At 42.0% G+C, this 21,247-nt stretch overlaps 1 protein-coding gene across 1 annotated transcript in view; it reads right to left on the reverse strand.

The window, feature by feature from the left end:
- The window catches only part of GPC4 (glypican 4), a 196,376-nt gene that overhangs the window by 11,936 nt on the left and 163,193 nt on the right, over positions 1-21,247 (reverse strand). The window contains exon 4 of the mRNA XM_073543504.1: positions 20,599-20,764. Within this exon, the coding sequence (XP_073399605.1) occupies positions 20,599-20,764 (166 nt within the window). The remainder of the gene's footprint in view (positions 1-20,598; positions 20,765-21,247) is intronic.

A 21,247-nucleotide genomic window follows, 5' to 3' on the forward strand; every position in this document is an offset into this window, starting at 1 on the left:
CTTTCAATATTAAATAGAAAAAAAAAATTACAGAATGGTCAGTTGTAACTCAAATAAGATCATTGAAACCATCAGCTTTTCCATGCAAAAAAATAAGCACTCGAGTCATCAACAACTTTTTTTTTTTTTTCTTAAGGCCTGTTTCACACTTCAGTTTTTGTCCATCAGTTAAGATCCGCCGTTTTGCAAAAAAACCGGATCCGCCATTTTGTTTGGCGGATCCGTTTTTTTTCCCATTGAGTTACATTACGGGCGGATCTTGACGGACGGCCATCCGTTGGATCCGTTTTTTTGCGGATCCGCCAAAATTTTGCCATCTGCCGACATGCCCGAACGGAGCATGTAACGTTTTTTCGGGCGGCAGGATCCGCACTTCACACTGCGCATGCCCGAAAGACTTCACTCAGCCTGAAATTTAACCCTAAAGTCTGTTCTGGCACCTGGAAAAAACAAAAAAAACAAAAAAAACAAAAAAAAACAACTCTCCCCTCCCCGGGCTGCGGTTCCATTCATCGGATCCGTCAAAAAAAAAAAAAAAAACCGGTCCGGTGGCATCCGTTCACATCAGTTAGCAACAGATCCGCTTTCCGCCATTTTGGCGGATTTTAACTGACACAAAAAAATTGAAGTGTGAAACAGGCCTAAGTTACGTGACTCCGAACAAGGTGATGCAAAACAATTTTTGGTTAAAAAAAAAAAAAAAGTTTTTTTCAGCTAAGCGTTGAAAAAATAAACCTAACCAAAAAAAAAATCATGTTTGGTAATACCTTAATCTTACAAATCTGGGAAATCATGTTGATAGGTCATTTTTAACGCATAATGAAGCCTGTAAGAACAAACAATGCAGAGTGTTTTCTTTGCCATTTCATCACACTTAATGTTTTTGTACATTGTATTGTAAAATGTATGGGGCCGTTCAAAACCTCAACTTGTTCGGCAAAAAAAAAAAAAGTTATGGCTCTTGAAAGAAAGGGAGGAAGAAATGCAAATTTAAAAATAAAAACAGTCACAGTCAACCATTCCTTTATATTGCTGCAATGCTACCAATATTTACAGGGGTATTCCCATCTCCAAGATCCTATCCCAATATGTAGTCTGTATAATAATAATAATAATAATAATAAATAATAATAATAACAAATAGCTCCAATTAGAAATGTTGTATAGCTTTTCTCATTCGCTAGGTCTCCTTCCTCATATGCAGGACCTTTGGTATCCATAGTTACGGACCACTGATATAGTGACAGTTAGCTAGTTGCTAGTGGTTGTAACCATGGATACCTAAGGTCCTGCAATACCTGCACATGACGAAAGACACAGCAAATCAGAAAATCTATACTACATTTCTAATTGGAGCCATTTGCTAATATTATTATTACACCTTCTACATACTGGATAGTACCTTGGAGATAGGCATACCCCTTTAAAGTTTTGTCTGCAGTCTGTATCCATGGGGTTACATAGGTCTGCACATGGACCTGCATACACAACAGCAGTTTAACATGACTTTATTGGAGCAATACAAATGGTTGCAAAATACATACCCTTTACCTAGAAGCCCATCATCAAGTCACTTGCACTGAGAACTGATGAAAGATTTCCTCCGAAAGAGTAAAAAAAATTCTCTCTTTAAAAACTTTTAACCTCTCAGACCATCATGTGTACCTTCATATCCAAGTGCAAACTGACCCGGAACGTTACATCTTAAGAACATAGTCTGAAAATTAGAAAGCTAAAAAGTTTAGGTTTTTTTTTTTTTGGAAAGAAAATTCCTAGAATCAGATTTCAAAACCAAAATGCCCCTTTTCCTAACGTACCACCAAATTGTAATACGAATGACAATACCTCTCACTAACGGAATTCTATTGTCCCAACCTGGAGACAGGAATCTGGCTAAATGCATACCAGTATGTTGTTGAAGGCAAGAAAATACAATAAAACAAAAGGAGTCAGACTTTTTTTTTGTGATGGTCTTTGGTATAAAAAAAAAAAAAAAAGTTGCTTTAAATCCCTGAGCAAAAGCCATTGGCATGAATATACCATTGTGATACAGGAGGAGAGAAATCCCTTTGATGTGTCAGTAAGCAAGGCTTGGTAAATAGAAACACGCAAGCCAAACTAGCTCGCTGTTGTCACTTATCCACACCCCCGAAATAAAAAAAAACAAAAAACTTGGCATTTGACAAAGTGACTTGGGGTGGGGGAATTTTTTTTTTTTTTTTATTGGCCATCATAAATGTGCCAGGTACAAATCGAGGTCTTTTTTTCCACCTCCCATGTCAGCTATGAGAGCAAATTATTTAATCTTGTAACTTTGTAGTCCCTTAGGGGCCACAAAAGACCCCAGATTAATAATGTGTTAGTGAGAGCCTGAAAGGAAACACAAACCCCGATTCTTCTGGCTGTTTGGTGTCTTTGTGAACTCGGGAGTTATCCAGGCCATACACAAGAGCATGGGAATTGTGTATGAACTGGCTCTTTTGTTATTCCCGATGCCATGGCAGTACATGTATCACAGCTAAAGAATGCACGGTTTTTTCTTTCCTCCCTCCTTTTGACTGTTGATATAGCAAATGCATTTGGCCTCCAGCTGAGCTCCTAAAGTAAGCTATAATAGATAAGTATAATAATTGGCTCACAAGAATATACTCAACTGTAGCAGATAGGCATTGATAGAGTAACAGCGGAGGAACTCATTAACAAAAGTATAGTGTGCACCTAGGAGAGTGGATTTTTTAGAATCTAGGACTGGAATTTCTGACAAATACTACTACTAGAAATAACATTTCACATTAGCACAATGTGAAAGCTTAGATTATACTTACTAAACATAATTTGACTCTGAAAATGGCAAGAAAAATGCTATATGGAACAGCAAAGGTATGACTATATTGGATTGACAAATGATTGATAGGGATACTATTGAAGAGAAATAGCGCAAGAGTGCATTATCCAGTGTAGATATATCAATTTAAAAATAATACACTCACCAGATGGAGCTTGTAATAAGCATGGAAGATTCGCTGCTGAAGGAACCACAGATCCACGAGGGACCGACGTAGAAGATGCAGGATAGGAAAAAAGTGGTCAGACAATCCGCGCTGCGAATCACTATAAACGATTATTATTACAGTGGTCTTTATTCGACACGTTTCGACGTTTCACAGAACTCCTTCCTCAGGAAAAAAACACCGGATTGTCTGACCACTTTTTTCCTATCCAACAAATGATTGATGTGACTTTACACTTCCCCTTCGCTGTACTCCGCTGACTAGGAAGCAATACGCCAAACAAGAATACTAAACAGCCAAAGTCCAGGGGTCGCTTACATAGCGAGATTATTGTAAACACACGTTCCTACAAATGCTTGTTCGCGATAATCTTGCTGTCTACAGACTGATGATTAACCAACGAATGAGCAAGACACTCACTCCTCGGTTAAATGATCTTTTGTGCTGCCGCAAGATCATCGTTCTTGGCAGTGCATCGTTCTGTATGACCAAGACTCGCACAGCTGACACTGAACCATCATTCAGGGTGTATCTGATGCTTGGTTGTCCTGTGCAAAAGGTTACTAAATCAACGGATACCCCGAAGCACGTTTCAGATGCCTAGATGAAGTAGGGTCAAAACGCAGGTCGGAATATGTTGAGGCGGATGTGGTGACAGTCTATTACTCTTTAGGGTATGATTATAAAGCATCTTTTTCACTATTGATCTTATTTTTTGTCTCCAACTTGTAAAATTGTATTGTAATTAACTTTGTGGATACTTATATGTCCTATATATACACGTTATTACTCTGCCCCCTTTTGGCTACCCTTGGTATATCAATCTTAATTTCATTATTTTGTGTCGTTCATCAGCCTCCCCTTGCTTTCACTGTTCCTTGTTTTTACTATTAACTTTTAAATTCTATTTTTATTGTGTAGTTGTATATTTCAATAACATTTATTATGTGTATGTATCCATCTTGTCTGATTAGATTGGAGTAACACTTTATTACATACTAAACCAATGCTGACCAGCAAACAAGCAGCCAATTGGTGGTCATTTTGTGCCCCAGGTAGCCCAGAGTAAACGGACCTTAATGCAACAACATTAACTGAAAAAAGGGGGCAAACTAATCCAACATCAATTGAAGGGAACCAGTCAGGAGATTCATGCCACTCAAACTATGGGGAGCTTAAATCAGAGGCTCACTGATATTGCAGCCATGTATGTTCTCCTCTGAAACGCTGTGATGCAAGAGAGAAATTTACTTTGAAAACCAGGTTGTAGGCTGTGGGCCAGATTCATCAAGACAAGCGTTTTTCACGCTGATCTTGATGTGATGACCGAGGTGTGCTGGAGTTCAAGGCACCCGATTCAATAAGAGGGTCACACCTGTTAATGAATCAGGTACATCTGAAAAGTGGTGTGTGCCTTACGCCAAGTCTTCAGTCAGCGACTGGTGTAAGATTTCTAGCGCAGTTTGTCATGAATTAATCGACTTGTGGCGTCACACCCCAGACTTAAGAAAAAGTTTCAACATTTCGTGCAATTTTTCATTGAACGAAAGTTGTGACATTTTAAAGTGATATGCAAATTGCTTATTCAGACAGGAAAAGGACTAGAACTCTAGCGCCACCTATTGGAAGTAGCAATCCTAAAAAAATTCGATCTCAACTCTTTAACTGGCCTTGCCATAAGAAAAGTCTCAGTTTGCAGACATGGTGTTTCAGCGTGTTGCCACTCCTCAGTGCAAATCAAGACATCTTAGTTGACTGTATGAAAGGCCTCTAATAGGGCTCTAAAGGGTATCGTTTTTCCATGTGGAGAGTGACATGTCTAACACTCCAGAGTAAGGAGACTTCTAAGCCATGCTCCTCTTGGAAAACATGAAAATTGCCTCTTTATAAAAGAGATATGCGTGATCACTCAGATGAATCAATTGAGGTCTTCCAGTGATTTCTGTTTAGAACTGTCAGAAGACTACTAATGATTAGTAACATTTCATGTCTATCTCGTCAGCAATATCAACTTTATAACCAACTAAAATCTGAATTCCTTGTACCCAAGAAATGAAAATCACATTCAACCCATTAAAAGGAAAAAAAAGGTTTAATACTTTCCCTTAGACATGTCAGCGCCTTACGAATTCTTGTCTGTAAGACAATGCCATAGTTAAACCACAGTAAAACGAGTTTTGCAATCTGTTGGTTGACTACAAACCGGTTAATATGTGCACCCCTCAGGAAGTATGCCACATTCCTTGAAAATGTATTTAATTAGTTTAAAAAAAAAAAAAACTACTAAAGAGACAAAAGACATAAAGAAAGGCTCTGAAGTAATAAAGCAAAAAGGGGCGAAACCCGGCAAGCGGAGCACTGATTAATTAAAGCATTTTGTTAAATTCATGACATGGTTCTGGGGATTAAAGCATTGTTAAATGCCTTAGGCGTCTGAAACCTGACGTGCATTAAGTAACAAGAGTATACATCAACAGGGCAGCAAAAATACTTCTACATAGACATCATGTAAGAGAAAAGCCTAAATGAAACAGACAGTTTACTATGAGATTATAGTATAAAGAAAAATTAGGTTATTATTACAGTATCCTCCACTTCAGAAAGAGAAATATAAATCAAAACTACTCTGTGGATACAAATATTGACAAAAATAAAGATGATATCTAATCCGTAATAACAAAGTGCATACACCTAAGCATCACAGTTAATTCGAAAGTGTCTGCTTGTATGAGATTGTATGGCATCATTCTTTTAGAAATAGTGCCACTCTTACCCATGGGCTGCATTGGACTTGCTGTAGTAGAATTGTGGCAATACCACGACTTTAACATTGCACTTTGGGTAATATAGTACATGTCCAAAAGTTTTGAGATTAACATTTTGGTTTTCACAAATGCAGTTTCTGAAGTACAATTATCAGCATTTCATCAGTTTTTAAAGCAGGGATGTGGAGTTGGAGTCGGAGCTCATTTTGGTGGAGTCGGTATAAAATGGTCCGACTCAGACTTCTAAAATATATAATAAATTGGGTACAAGTATCAGACATAGCGATATCGCTAGCAATATCGCTATAACGTCACAAAACCAGTGACGTTATAGCGATATTGCTAGCGATATCGCTTAGTGTGACAGGCCCTTTATAGATATGGCAAAACCTCAGGTAACCCTAAATGATGGCCAATGGACACAGGTGGCTGAAGTGGGAGAACTTGCTGTTTTGACTGTCCCAAAGAGATTTAATCGCAGATGGCATTTCTGCTTCAATGAAACGGAGAGAGACACAGTTATTGGAAAATAAAATCTTTATGGCAGCTGTTTATGACTGTGGACCCAAGTTATCGTATACTGCTTGATGATCAACAGCTTACTAAAAGGAAAAGAAGCTCTGACTGAGGTAGCAGTTAGGATGAGTGGCCTACAGGAAGACTGCCAGGCGCAAGAGGACTTGGGTCCTTATCTTCATCCTCATCAGATGAGGAGTTTGACTTTGACAAGTATTTGGATGATATGGAGCAGGCAAAGCGTTGCTGCAAGGAAAAAGATTTCACTCCGTCTCCTATAGCAAGCAGATTGACCATATTTCAGCAAAATGTTTCACTTGCTCTCAAGGAAAAAAAAAAAATTCAACCGTTCATCAAAACTGACTGTGCATGAGGCAATTCCTTTAGAAATGTTACCAACCCAAGTTAGTGTAGAGAGGTTGTTCTCTGGCCTTAAAATTATTAGGTCAGATTTTAGGTCATCTATGAAGGAGGATCTGATGGAGGCAATTCTATTTCTTAGAACAAATTCATAGACTGCACAAATGTTTAGTATGTTTTTGTTGAAAACTGTTTTTTGCCACTTACATAGTTTATTACATAGTGTGTGTAATATATATATATATATATATATATATATATATATATATACATATACATACTCACTGGCCACTTTATTAGGTACACCTGTCCAACTGTGTTAAGACTTAATTTCTAATCAGCCAATCACATGGCGGCAACTCAGTGCATTTAGGCATGTAGACATGGTCAAGACAATCTCCTGCAGTTCAAACCGAGCATCAGTATGGGGAAGAAAGGTGATTTGAGTGCCTTTGAACGTGGCATGATTGTTGGTGCCAGAAGGGCTGGTCTGAGTATTTCAGAAACTGCTGATCTACTGGGATTTTCACGCACAACCATCTCTAGGGTTTACAGAGAATGGTCCGAAAAAGAAAACAAATCCAGTGAGCGGCAGTTCTGTGGCCGGAAATGCCTTGTTGATGCCAGAGGTCAGAGGAGAATGGGCATACTGGTTCGAGCTGATAGAAAGGCAACAGTGACTCAAATTGCCACCCGTTACAACCAAGGTAGGCAGAAGAGCATCTCTGAACGCACAGTGCGTCGAACTTTGAGGCAGATGGGCTACAGCAGCAGAAGACCACACTGGGTACCACTCCTCTCAGCTAAGAACAGGCATCTGATGGCTACTTTCAGCAGGATAATGCGCCATGTCATAAAGCTCGAATCATCTCAGATTGGTTTCTTGAACATGACAATGAGTTCACTGTACTCAAATGGCCTCCTCAGTCACCAGATCTCAATCCAATAGAGCATCTTTGGGATGTGGTGGAACGGGAGATTCGCATCAGGGATGTGCAGCCGACAAATCTGCGCCAACTGTGTGATGCCATCATGTCAATATGGTCCAAAATCTCTGAGGAATGCTTCCAGCACCTTGTTGAATCTCTGCCACGAAGAATTGAGGCAGTTCTGAAGGCAAAAGGGGGTCCAACCCGTTACTAGCATGGTGTACCTAATAAAGTGGCCAGTGAGTGTATTATATATATATATATATATATATATATATATATATATATATATATATATATATATATATATATATATATATATATATATATATATATATACACATATATATACATACACATTATATATATACACATACACACACTAATATATATATATATATATATGTATATATATATATATATACACATACATACACATACACACAATATATATATATATATATTTATTTTCGATATTACATAGTGTATTGCATATTTACAATTTATTACAGTTTTTTGTGTTGTAAAGTTGTATTCCAATAAATATTATGTTCTATCTAAATGTCTTGATTATTGTATCATAAAAATGATTAAATGTCTGATGTTCACATTGTACTACAATAAATTTTTCAATTAAATATAAGCAATATATGTGGGAGTCGGAGTCATGGAGTCGGTGGAAGGGAAATTGAGGAGTCGGAGTCGCAGGTTTGGCTTACCGACTCCACAGCCCTGTTTTAAAGTTTTGACAAATTCATTAAGTTTATTCAACTACTCAATATTTACAGTGCGGACCCTTATTTTCCAAGACTTCTGCAATTTGTCCTGACCGCTGGATATCAGCTTCTGGGCCAAATCTTGACTGATGATAGCCCATTCTTGTCTAATCAGTGTATGGATCTTCTCACAATTTTGGTGTTTATGTTTGTCCGTCGATCTTTTGAGGATTGGCCACAAGATTTCAATGGAATTGAGATTTAGGGGTTTTCTTAGCCATTGACCCAAATTTTCAATATTTTGTTCACTGAGCCACTTAGATACCACTTTTGTCTTGTGATGTGGTGTTGAAAAAAAGCATTGTTCATCTCTCAATGATCCAGGAGAAATTTGGTGAAGTTCCTCTTGGAGGATGTTTAGATAGTATTCTTTATCCATGGCAGTGTTCTTAGGCAAAATTGTGAGTGACCTCACTCCAAGGATGAAAAGCCCCCACACAAGAAGAGTCACAAGATAGGTCTCAATATGCTTTGTTGTTGGCATCTCACAGTCTCCTAGTAGAGCTCACCTTTTTCTTCTGTGGACAATATTTTTTTTAAGATTGTCCTAAATAGCTTGAGAAGGCTTCATCAGAAAAAAAAATACACACCACACTTTACCCCAGTACTCAGCAATTCAATCTCTGTACTACCTGGAGAATAGAAGTGTCTTCATGGTGTCTCTTCTTGACACCAAGCCAGCCTCCAAAAACCTTCACCTCACTGTACATGCAGGTGCATTGACACCTGCCTGCTGCCATCTGAGAGCAAGCTCTGCACTAACGTTGCTCTCGTCCATTGGCTGAAACCTCTTTAGGAGACGGTCTTGGAAGTTGCTTGACTTTTTTGGAAGCCCTGAAGCCTTAACAGCTCAACTTCTCGATTTTACACTCTTAATGATCTGATGAATGGCTGATTTAGAGGCAATCTTACATAAGCAGAAATGTCCTGGCCTGTAAAGCCCTTTAGATACAACACAAGTATGTCTTTTAACTTGTTACTTCCAGGAAACAGTCAACTATGCAATTTTTTAATCTTTTGCAATTCATTTGATCACTCTTCATAATAATCAATTTAAGGTATTGCAAATTGCCACTATAAAAACTGAAGCAGCAAACTTTGTGGAAAATAAAATTTGAGTCACTCAAAACTTTTGGCCATGACTAACACAGGCAGATCACTGAAAAAAAGTCTGACCAATGGTAATGAAAATATTTCACAAGTTTTGTGACGCAACAGCGATCTCACCAGCGAGATTGCTGTGTGTGACAGCTGACAGCTATCAGCGACCGGCACCCCTGCCGGGTATCGCTGATCGTTCATGAAAGGTCAGGACTTTTTTTGGGTCGTTAGTCTCCCGCTGGCCAGCACGCATCGCTGCGTGTGGCAGACGGGAGAGCAACGACCAGCTAGCTGGTAACCAAGGTAAACGTCGGGTTTCTAAGCGGCGCGCGGTGCTTAGAAACCCGATGTGTACCTTAGTTACCAGCACGCTGATGCAGGGAGCTGGTAACCAAGGTACACATCGGGTTTCTAAGTGCCGTGCGCCACTTAGAAACCTGATGTGTACCTTGGTTACCAGCTCCCTGCATCAGCGCGCTGGTAACTAACGTACACAGCGACGCCCCGGCTCGGCGTCGCTGGTGCTGATCGCTGGTGAAGCTGCCTGTTTGACAGCTCACCAGCGATCATGTAGTGACATACCAGCGATCCTGACAAGTTCATATCGTTGTCGGAGTCGCTATGTGTGACGGGGCCCTAAAGAACCAGTGGGATTGTCTAAAAGGAAATATATGGAGAAGATTAGCATTTTTTGGTAGAACTAAAGGTTTTTTGTAACTCCTGAAAAACTTACTGAAAAAGCAAAAATTCTTCACTAATAATTAACTTATTAAAGCCGACATCTATTAATGTTACTACATGGCACAAAAATAAGCTAAGAGAGTCAAATATGGCAAACAGACCACCTAAATCTGTAAGGCTCACTCAGATGTATAAAACGATTTGAAATGATTTAAACTTTTTCCCTTTATAGTTGAGACTTAGTTATTTGGGCTAAATAGGCAACAGATATTCCACCTGAGGGCGATAATGTTCTGTACAGCGAAGAAAAAAAAAAAAAGCATACAAAAGAAAACACGAGCTTCCCGATCCTCAGTAAATATCATTGTCTCTGTGTACGCTAGTGCCCACAATATTCAGCTTTAACAGCCAAGGTCTTCAAGAAAATGAGAAGCGACTCATTACAGATAATGTAAAAAGGGAAGGTTACATAACATCAACCGATTACCCTTCAACGAAAGGCAGTAATTATATCCGACAAGCTGATGAAACAGCAGAAGCCAATTTTGGATCCAGATATTAATGGTGTTCAACTGTACAGTGGGTGCGGAAAGTATTCAGACCTCTTTAAAAAATTTTCTCATTAATATACACTCTGCACCTCATCTTGACTGAAAAAACAAATGTAGAAATTTGTGCAAATTTATTAAAAAAGAAAAACTGAAATATCACATGGTCATAAGTATGCAGACCCTTTGACCAGTATTGAGTAGAAGCACCCTTTTGAGCTAGTACAGCCATGAGTCTTCTTGGGAAGTTTTTCACTCCTGGATTTGGGGATCCTCTTCCATTCTTCAATGCAGATCCTCTCCAGTTCTGTCAGGTTGGATGGTGAATGTTGGTGGACAGCCATTTTCAGGTCTCACCAGAGATGCTCAATTGGGTTTAGGTCAGGGCTCTGGCTGGGTCAGTCAAGAATGATCACAGAGTTGTTCTGAAGCCACTCCTTTGTTATTTCAGCTGTATGCTTAGGTTCAGTCTTGTTGGAAGGTGAACTTTCTGCCAAGTCTGAGGTCCAGAGCACTCTGGAAGAGTTTTCCATCCAGGATCTCTCTGTACTTGGCCGCATTCATGTTTCCTTCAATTGCAACCAGTCGTCCTGTCCCTGCAGCTGAAAGACACCCCCATAGCATAATGCTGCCACCACCATGTTTCCCTGTTGTGATTGTTTTGGGCAGGTGATGAGCATTGCCTGGTTTTCTCCACATATACCGCTTAGAATTATCACCAAAAACTTCTATCTTCATCTCATCAGACCAGAGAATCTTATTTCTCATAGTCTGGGAGTCCATGTGTTTTATTTTAGCAAACTCTATGCAGGATTTCATAAGTATTGCACTGAGGAGAGGCTTCCGTTGGGCCACTCTGCCATAAAGGCCCTACTGGGGGAGACCTGCAGTGATAGTTGACTTTGTGGAACTTTTTCCCATCTCCCTACTGCATCTGTGGAGCGTAGCCACAGTGATCTTGGGGTTCTTAAACTCTCTCACCAAGTCTCTTCTCCCACGATTGATCAGTTTGGCTGGACGGTCAGATCTAGGAATATTTCTGATGGTCCCAAACTTCTTCCATTTCAGCATTATGGAGGCCACTGGGCTCTTAAGAACCTTGAGTACTGCAGAAATTCTTTTGTTAGCTTGGCCAGATGTGTGCCTTGCCGCAATTCTGTCTGAGCTCCTTGGCCAGTTCCTTTGACCTCATGATTCTCATTTGGTATGACATGCACTGTGAACTGTGAGGTCTTAAACCCCATCACACACAGCGATCTCGCTAGCGAGATCGCTGCTGAGTCACAAGTTTTGTGACGCAACTACGATCTCACCAGCAAGATAGCTGTGTGTGACAGCGATCAGCCCCCCTGCCGGGTATCGCTGATCGTGCTCAAATGGCCTGGACATTTTCTTGATCGTTGGTCTCCCACTGGCCGGCACGCATCGCTGCGTGCGGCAGGCGGGAGACCAGCGATCAGGAGCCTGGTAACCAAGGTAAACAGCGGGTTTCTAAGCGCCGTGCGGCGCTTAGAAACCCGATGCTTACCTTGGTTAACAGCTCCCTGCACCAGCGCGCTGGTATCTAACGTACACTGTGAGTAACTAAGCGACGTGCGTCGCTTGTTACCCGCGTCGTCGCTGTCCTGATCGCTGCTGAGATCTGCCTGTGTGGCAGCTCACCAGCGATCATGTAGCGACACACCAGCGATCCTGACAAGTTCACATCGTTGTCGGGATGAGTCGCTATGTGTGACGGGGCCTTTATATAGTCAGGACTTGATTTGTAAAGGCACATACCTATCAGTTTGATTAAACACAGCTGGACTCCAATGAAGTAGAACCATCTCAAGGAGGATCACAAGGAAATGGACAGCATGTGACTTAAATGAGTGTCTGAGCAAAGGGTCTGAATACTTATGACCATGTGATATTTCAGTTTTTCTTTTTTAATGAATTTGCATAAAAAAATCTACATTTCAGTTTTTTTCAGTCAAGATGGGGTGCAGAGTGTACATTAATGAGAGAAAAACAAAAAAAAAAAAAAAACTTTTTTGAATCTACCACATGGATGCAATGAAACAGTGAAAATTTTAAGTGGGTCTGAATACTTTTCATACCCACTGTATATAATTTTTCTACAAGGCAGGACTGCAGTCAGATGTTTTTCCTATATCTGGTCTAAAACTAAATAAAGCAGTAAAACAGCTCTTTATTATAGTCATACTCTTAATGCTATATTAAAGTATTTTTGATATGAAGAAACAAAAAAAACAAACAAAACAATGCAATCTGTTTGGAGTTATTTGCACATGAGAATTATAAAGGTGCCTCCTGTGTTAAGGTCACAAAGTCCAACCCCCACTTCTAGTCTAACTATGCCACTCGTTGGAATTGCCCCAACATGCTGGAAACTTCTGGCCATAAGACTTTGCCTCATTTTTCAAGCAGAAGATTGATAACATCAGAGACAGTTTTGGTCAACAACCCCCAGAGCCCTTCCTCCCGACTTCCCAGCCCTCCACCTCCAAAACCAACTTCTCCACAATTACAGAAGATTGACTCTCCACTCTACTCTCAAGATCACATCTCACCACCTGTGCACTTGACCCGATCCCATCCCACTTCATCCCAAACCTCACCACAGTCTTCATCCCAACCCTAACCCATCTCTTCAACCTATCACTAACAGCTGGTGTTTTCCCCTCAAGCTTTAAACATGCCTCCATCACACCTATCCTCAAAAAGCCCTCTCTTGACCCATCCTCTGTATCTAGCTATCGCCCTATATCACTTCTCCCCTATGCCTCCAAGCTACTGGAACACGTCTACCTTGAACTGTCCTCCCATCTCTCTTCTTGCTCCCTCTTCGACCGCTTACAATCTGGCTTCCGGTCACACTACTCCACTGAAACTGCCCTTACTAAGGTCACCAATGACCTCTTAACCGCCAAGAGCAAGCGACACTACTCTGTCCTTCTCCTCCTGGACCTGTCGGCTGCCTTTGACACAGTGGACCATTCCCTATTATTACAGACCCTCTCATCCCTTGGCATCACAGACTTGGTCCTATCCTGGATCTCCTCATTCCTAACAGACCGGACATTCAGCGTCTCCCACTCACACACCACTTCCTCACCTCGCCCCCTATCTGTCGGAGTCCCACAAGGTTCAGTCCTAGGACCCCTGCTCTTCTCCATTTACACCTTTGGCCTGGGACAGCTCATAGAATCTCATGGCTTTCAGTATCATCTCTATGCTGATGACACACAGATCTACATCTCTGGACCAGATATCACCTCCCTACTAACCAGAATCCCTCAATGTCTGTCCACTATTTCATCCTTCTTCTCCGCTAGATTTCTGAAACTTAACATGGACAAAACAGATTTCATCATCTTTCCCCCATCTCACGTGACCCCCCCAACGAACCTATCCATTACAGTAAATGGCTGCCCACTCTCCCCAGTCCCACAAGCTCGCTGCCTCGGGGTAATCCTTGACGCTGATCTCTCCTTCAAACCACATATCCAAGCCCTTTCCACTTCCTGCCGACTTCAACTCAAAAATATTTCACGAATCCGTTCATTCCTCAACCAAAAATCTGCAAAAACCCTAGTCCATGCCCTCATCATCTCTCGCCTTGACTATTGCAACCTCCTGCTCTGTGGCCTCCCCTCGAACACTCTCGCACCCCTCCAATCTATTCTAAACTCTGCTGCCCGACTAATCCACCTGTCCCCCCGCTATTCCCCAGCTTCTCCCCTCTGTCAATCCCTTCACTGGCTCCCCATTGCCCAGAGACTCCAGTACAAAACCCTAACCATGACATACAAAGCCATCTACAACCTGTCTCCTCCATACATCTGTGACCTCGTCTCCCGGTACTTTCCTGCACGCAACCTCCGATCCTCACAAGATCTCCTTCTCTACTCCCCTCTTATCTCCTCTTCCCACAATCGCATACACGATTTCTCTCGCGCATCACCCCTACTCTGGAACTCTCTACCACAACATATCAGACTCTCACCTACCATCGAAACCTTCAAAAAGAGCCTGAAGACCCACCTCTTCCTACAAGCCTATAACCTGCAGTAACCACTGATCGACCAAACCGCTGCATGACCAGCTCTACCCTCGCCTACTGTATTCTCACCCATCCCTTGTAGATTGTGAGCCTTCGCGGGCAGGGTCCTCTCTCCTCCTGTACCAGTTATGACATGTATTGTTTAACATTATTGTACTTGTTTTTATTATGTATACCCCTCCTTACATGTAAAGTGCCATGGAATAAATGGCGCTATAACAATAAATAATAATAATAATAATAATAATAATAATAATAATAATAATAATAATAATAATAATAAGGGCTAGAATAGAAGTCCATAGTGTACTGAGAATGAGATGAGCACTACAATTAAACTTTCTGGATTACTCAATGTCCAAATAACGGAATTTCACTGCAAACCTAAGTTTGAAAAATGGTGCATTTATATCAATAGAATATCAGGCAACACGCATTTGTAGGAACCCTTGCTCCCAATAATCGTCCGGTGGAAAGGTCAGCAATCACCCAATAAATGAGCAGAGTGAGTTATCGAGTCATTTATACCTGCAAAAAAAGAAAAAAATAGAATTAGACTTACTGGTAATTCCATTTCTAGGAACGCTCCATGACAGCACCAGAGGAGGATACTCCCTGCCCCAATCGAGACAGGAAACACAAAGAGGTTAAATAGCCCCACGCCACTTCCTCTCAGTGTTTATAAAGGACTACACTGGTATGAATGCTTCAATATCTATTTACATCCCCAAATGAAACAATCAGGTGGGATTACCCCTGCTGTCGTGGAGGGTTCCTAGAAATGGAATTACTGGTAAGTCAAATTCTATTTTCTCTAGTCACCCCCCACGACAGTACTGTAGGGGGAATGCCAAAGAATCTCATTTTTAGGAGGGGGGGGGGGGGGGGAGACAATGGCCTGGAGAACCTTCTTTCCAAAGGCCAAATTGGTATTAGACATTATATCAAGTCTATAATGTTTTGAAAAGGTATGGACCGTGGACCAGGTGGCAGCTCTGCAGATCCTGCTTCCTTGCGGTGTTTTTATCACCTTAACCAAGAGACCTCTAACCTTTAGGATGACTGATTCAGAAGCCAGGCTGCAAGCTGTAAGGCTTGAGGATCTGGGTGAGAGGTTGGTCCTTGGTGAAGGTTGCTGGTTGGCGGGAGAACCAGTGGGTCATCTACCTTTAAACTGTCCAGGGCGCCAAACCAGCTCCTTTTCGGCCAATGAGACGCTACCAGATTGGTGTTTGTCTTGTCTCTCCTGATCTTCTGCAATGTCCTTGGTAGGAGAGGAATCAGGAAAGGCATATGCCAACTTCGAGTTCCAACAGTGGACGAAAGCATCCACTGAAGAATAAAAAGGGCAAGTCCTAAATAATGCGTGAATACAACAAAGTGGGCCAGTAAACAGTATGCTAAAGGGGTGCCCCTTTTGAGAAAGCACCTAACGCAAAACGCGCATCAGGGGGTTTGCAGGGAGGCACACAGACACACCAGCGACCATGAGTAAACGGTATTTATACTATTACAAATGGGCATACTGATTTGGCTATTGCTATGCATTAGCATACTGTTTACTGGCCCACTTTGTTGTATTCACGCATTATTTAGGACTTGCCCTTTTATTCTTCTATGCAGATGTGTATATTCATGACTTTTGGCCGCAGTATTATTCTGTGCACTCCTGTATTAGCCGCAGTACTTCTTCCCTTTTTCCTTCCATAAGGCCTTATTATTGGCATGAATATTTTTACATTCATGTGGATTAATAAAGTATGAATTGCTTTTTACATTTGATGGCTTTTTTCTTGCTCCAATTGTTTTGTATATATCTTTAGTGGGAGCGTTTCCATCTTTTTATTGTTTTTGACAGGCACTATGCCTCAGTCTTTGGGTTGAAGCAATGTCTTCATTATTCACTATAAACACCTGGTGCTTATTTTGACTCATTTGTTCTCTTACTTTTGTGTTTAGATGACTAGCAAACAGGTCTACCTCCGGGAGACCCCATTTTTCTGTTAGCCCCTGAAAGATCCCACCAGCTACGCTCCATTCTCCTGGATGTATCTTTCTCCTGCTGAGGAAATCTGATTGCATGTTGGCCGATCCTTTTAGATAGAATGCAGACAGGGATAACATGTTGCTCCACCCAAGCAAAGATCCTGGTTTAAATCGCCTTCAGGCTTTTGTGTCTCGTACTCCCTTGGTTTCGAAGATGTGCCACTGTGTTCATATTGTCTTTATAGACTTTTATACGAGTCCTTTTTAACAAGTGTACCGCCGCCTTTGGAGATTTTTCTATTGCCTTCAGCTCTCTGAAGTTGGAAGAACGAAGACAGACGTCCTGGGACCATATTCCCTGGAATGTGGCATGGGAGACACTGGCTCCCCATCCTTCCCAATGGCGTCTGTTGTGATGGTTGAAAGGGGATTTTGATCCCAAGTCACTCCCCTGGCCAAATTGTTGGATTTGAGCCACCAGCTGAGGGATGCTTTTACTCTTCCTGGCAGGTGAATAGTCTTGTTCAGTGACCCCAGGACACTATCCCAGCAATGTGGGATTGCAAGCATCTTGTATGGGCCTGGGCCCAAGCTACTGCTGGAATGCAGGAGGTCAAGGATCCTAATGCGGACATTGCTGACCTGAGAGATACCTCCCTTTGATCCCCGTAAGATGAGACATCTGTTCTTGCGAGTCTAACATTATTCCCAGGAAGATTCTCCTGCTGGACGGAACCAGGTTGGATTTTTGATAAATTTATTAAACCATCCTAATGATGTTGGAAGATCCAGAACTTTCTGAATTTGGCCCCAGAGGACCATTTCTGATTGGCCTATGAGTAGCAGATTGTCTAAATAAGGCACAACACATATTTCTGTTTCAGATCGCTACTATCACCTCTGCCACTATTTTGGTGAAGACCCCTGGTGCCGAAGAAATGCCGAATGGGAGGACATTTAACGGGTAGTGGATGTACCTGCCGTCCCTGAGCTACCGCAAATCTCAGTTATCTCCGATGCTTTGGGTGAATGGGGATGTGATAGTAAGCATCCCGAAGGTCTATAGTCGCCTTTACAAAATCTTGGCCTACCAATGGAATGGGGCTTTTTAACAATTCCATCTTGAACCTCTTGTACCTTACGTGCATTCAGAGGTTTTAAATTTATCATCCTGTGTGTTCCATTGTTTTTTTTAATTAAAAATACACGGGAAAAATGTCCTGTTCTGTATTCTATTTCTGGAAATGGGGATATCACCCTGCAGATAGTAATTTTTGGAGACCCGTCTTAAGGCGTTTCATAACACCTGAGATGGTAGGCAAGTTATTCTCAATATTTTTGGAGGTCTGGAAGAGAACTCGATCTTACCCCAGTCTGGACTGATTGTCTCACCCATTGGTTTGAGGCAAGAAGTTCCCATTGGGGGAGGAATCCGGAGATCCGACCCCTTACCGATTCTACGTCATTGTTATCTTGACGTTGTCCCTGGGAGAGTAAAATGTTTCTGCCTCTACCCCCCCCTTGGGATAGCTCCAGTGTCCGGTCTTCCCCTGTCCCCTATATGAGGATGGTTGACTCTGAGGGGGACGAAAGGACAGCTTCTTGGCCACTTTGGGTTCTGGCAGTACCTTCTTGTTTGTTTTTTTCTATCAATTCATCCAGGGCCTGCTAGAAAATATATTCCCCCTTGAAGGGGATAGAGCAAAGCTTAACCTTTGAGGCGATGTCTCTGCTCCATAACTTCAGCCCCACTGCTATTCTGGCTGAATTCGACAAGACCGCAGCTCTGGCTGCCATCTTTACCCAATCTGCGGAAGTGTCGGCTAGGAACTCCGTAAGTTTCTTTAAGAGAGGTATAGATCCCAATTACGCTTTTCTAGATGTACCCATGTTGAGGTGTTCCTCCAGCTGATTTAGCCACCGGAACAATGACCCCAAGTTTGAATCTAATAAAGCAGCGGATGTTTCCCATGATTTCTTTGGCAGGCTGTCTTGCGATCCATAGGGTCTCGTAATTGGGAGGAATCCTCAAATGGCAAGGTCGTATTCTTGAGTACTTGATACTTGAGTATCCACTTTTGGAACCTCCGTCCAGTATTTGGATATTTTCTCCTCTAGCGGGAATCTTCCTTTCAGCGCTGTAGGTGTCACCAAACACTTCTCTGGTAGCTCCCACTCATCCAGTATCAACTTTTGGATATTCTCATGCACCGGAAACACCAACTTTTTTGAGATCTTTTGTATGAAGAAGGCAACTTTTTAAGACAGATGGCACATTTTTGGAGCAGGATCCTTGTCTCCCTGAAAAGAGGAGAGAAGGGACCATGAGTATAACTCCTAAGGACATTACTGCTCCAAAGATAGAGAGACACCAAGCCAGGTACTTACTGGGTTTGGGACAGAGCTGGGTTCTGCAGACGCAGAGCAAGAAGAACGACCACCCTCCATGACAGCAAAGGTCCTACCTTGTGGTGTCTATCTGGACTCCTTATATAGGTCCGAGATTCCAGCACGTCATCCTGATAGGATGACCCCCTTACTCTCCGTCTCTGGAAGTGCCCCCAGGTGCGGACGATTCCGGTTAATTCCTGAGTATGCTTTGTTATGACTCCGGCAAGCACACGTGCCTCGCTACCGCATCTTTCGGCAGTGCGTTCCACCGGGGAAGTGACGGTATCAGACTGTGACCAACATCACTTCTGGTCACGGCCCAACACACGCGCCGGAAGGTAGAGTAGGAGAGCCGTTGATTTCAGAGAGGACCCCGGCGCTCCTGCCGCCCTGCTTTGTCTGGAAGCACAGGGAGGGCCACAGAGCACCGCAGGAGAAACTCCTCGTGCCCCATAGGAACAGGAAAAACACTGAAGTGGAGTGGGGATATTCAACCTCTTTGTGTTTCCTGTCCCTATTAGGGCGGGAGTATCCTCCTATGGTTCGGTCGTGGACAGTGACTAGAAAAAATAATTGCTACAGTCGCATTAGCGATGGTTCAATCTCCATTATTTGTCAATCTGTGTAAACAAGCCAGTAAAATAGCACCAAGTGACTTGTGAACTGTCAATCTGCGCTTGTTAATGGTGTGAAGGGCCAAAATCGGGACATCTTACTGTACCATTAGGGCTCAGTCAGATGGCCATATAAATCGGACAATGATTGGAATGCAGTGTACAGAATGGCTGGTGGCTCTTCCGGCCAGATAGAGACCGCTTCATATACTTCAATTTAGAGGTCACGCACAGGTCAGAAAAGCTGCTGGCCAGTCTGAACTGTGGTCTTATCTCGGTCGGATTTATATGGCTGTCTGATTGCGCCCTTAAGGGCCTGTCACACTAAGCGATATCGCTAGCAATATCGCTATAACGTCACTGGTTTTTGTGACGTTATAGCGATATTGCTAGCGCTATCGCTATGTCTGATACTTACCTCCGACCGCTCCCCCGCTGGTTATCGCTGATCGCGCGAGAACGTCCTGGACCGTTTCTCGTAGTCAGCTTCCTGCTGTGGAGAAGAGCGACGCCTGGACGCGGGCAGGAGGATGTCAGGATCGCCTCGTCTGACAGGTAAGTAACGACCCCCCGACCCCTGCTATGTCGCTTGTGAGATCTGCCTGTGTGGCAGCTCACTAGCGACCACGTCATATCACTGGTTGGGATCGCTGGTGCATCGCTAAGTGTGACAGTACTTTTAGAGTGAATTGCTGTTTTTTCAAAATCCTATCAAATTAAGAGCTCTGACAGATCTCAAGGAGCTTCTTTGATACGTTCCTTACATGTATTCAACCATATAAACAGTAACCAAATACTGAACTAATTAAACTCATGCATACATAATTGACAATTCTAGATCAATTGGTACTCACCTATAAAGTTGTTCCAGTCAACATCTAGATCCCCAGGATTGGCTAGGCAGCCTCTCAGTACATTCAGACAGTAATTGTTGCAAGGCTTGACAGTAACAAGCCCCCGGCAGTGAGGACAGTATGTCATCTTCATCATTGCCCGTACACAGTGAGGGGTGGGGTTTACCTAAAACAGAAATTAACTTTTTTTAAATGGTGTAAAAAGGTAAAACAAAAAAAACAAACAAAAAAAAAAAAAAAAGACCTCAATATTCTGAAATATACAAAAACTAGAGATGATTGAAACTTTTAGATATTTGAATTAGCCAGCTATGGCAAACTTTCCCCAAAAAATTATATGCAAAGAACAAAATCACTTCCGGGGGCAAGTACTCCAGTTTTTCTCCTAGGACTGTATATAAACTCTCTTGAGCTCTTAACGTAATAACAGCCTTAGTAATGTCAAAATGACCTAAACATATATGGGTATACAGATGGTAACCTTTAAATATTGCTCTTCTGTCCCACACTCAAAGTAAAAACAGTTCTCAGCTTTTGGCCCATTTTTCATATTTCTATTGTTAAATTGTTAAAGCCCCACATTAAACAGATTCACACTACATTGCTGCTGCATTCCTTGCCTTTTATACAGGCTGACCTACACAATGTG

Source organism: Dendrobates tinctorius, unplaced genomic scaffold, assembly GCF_039654945.1.
Source record: "Dendrobates tinctorius isolate UK_male_01 unplaced genomic scaffold, ASM3965494v1 ptg000133l, whole genome shotgun sequence".
Classification (NCBI taxonomy): Eukaryota; Metazoa; Chordata; class Amphibia; order Anura; family Dendrobatidae; genus Dendrobates; species Dendrobates tinctorius.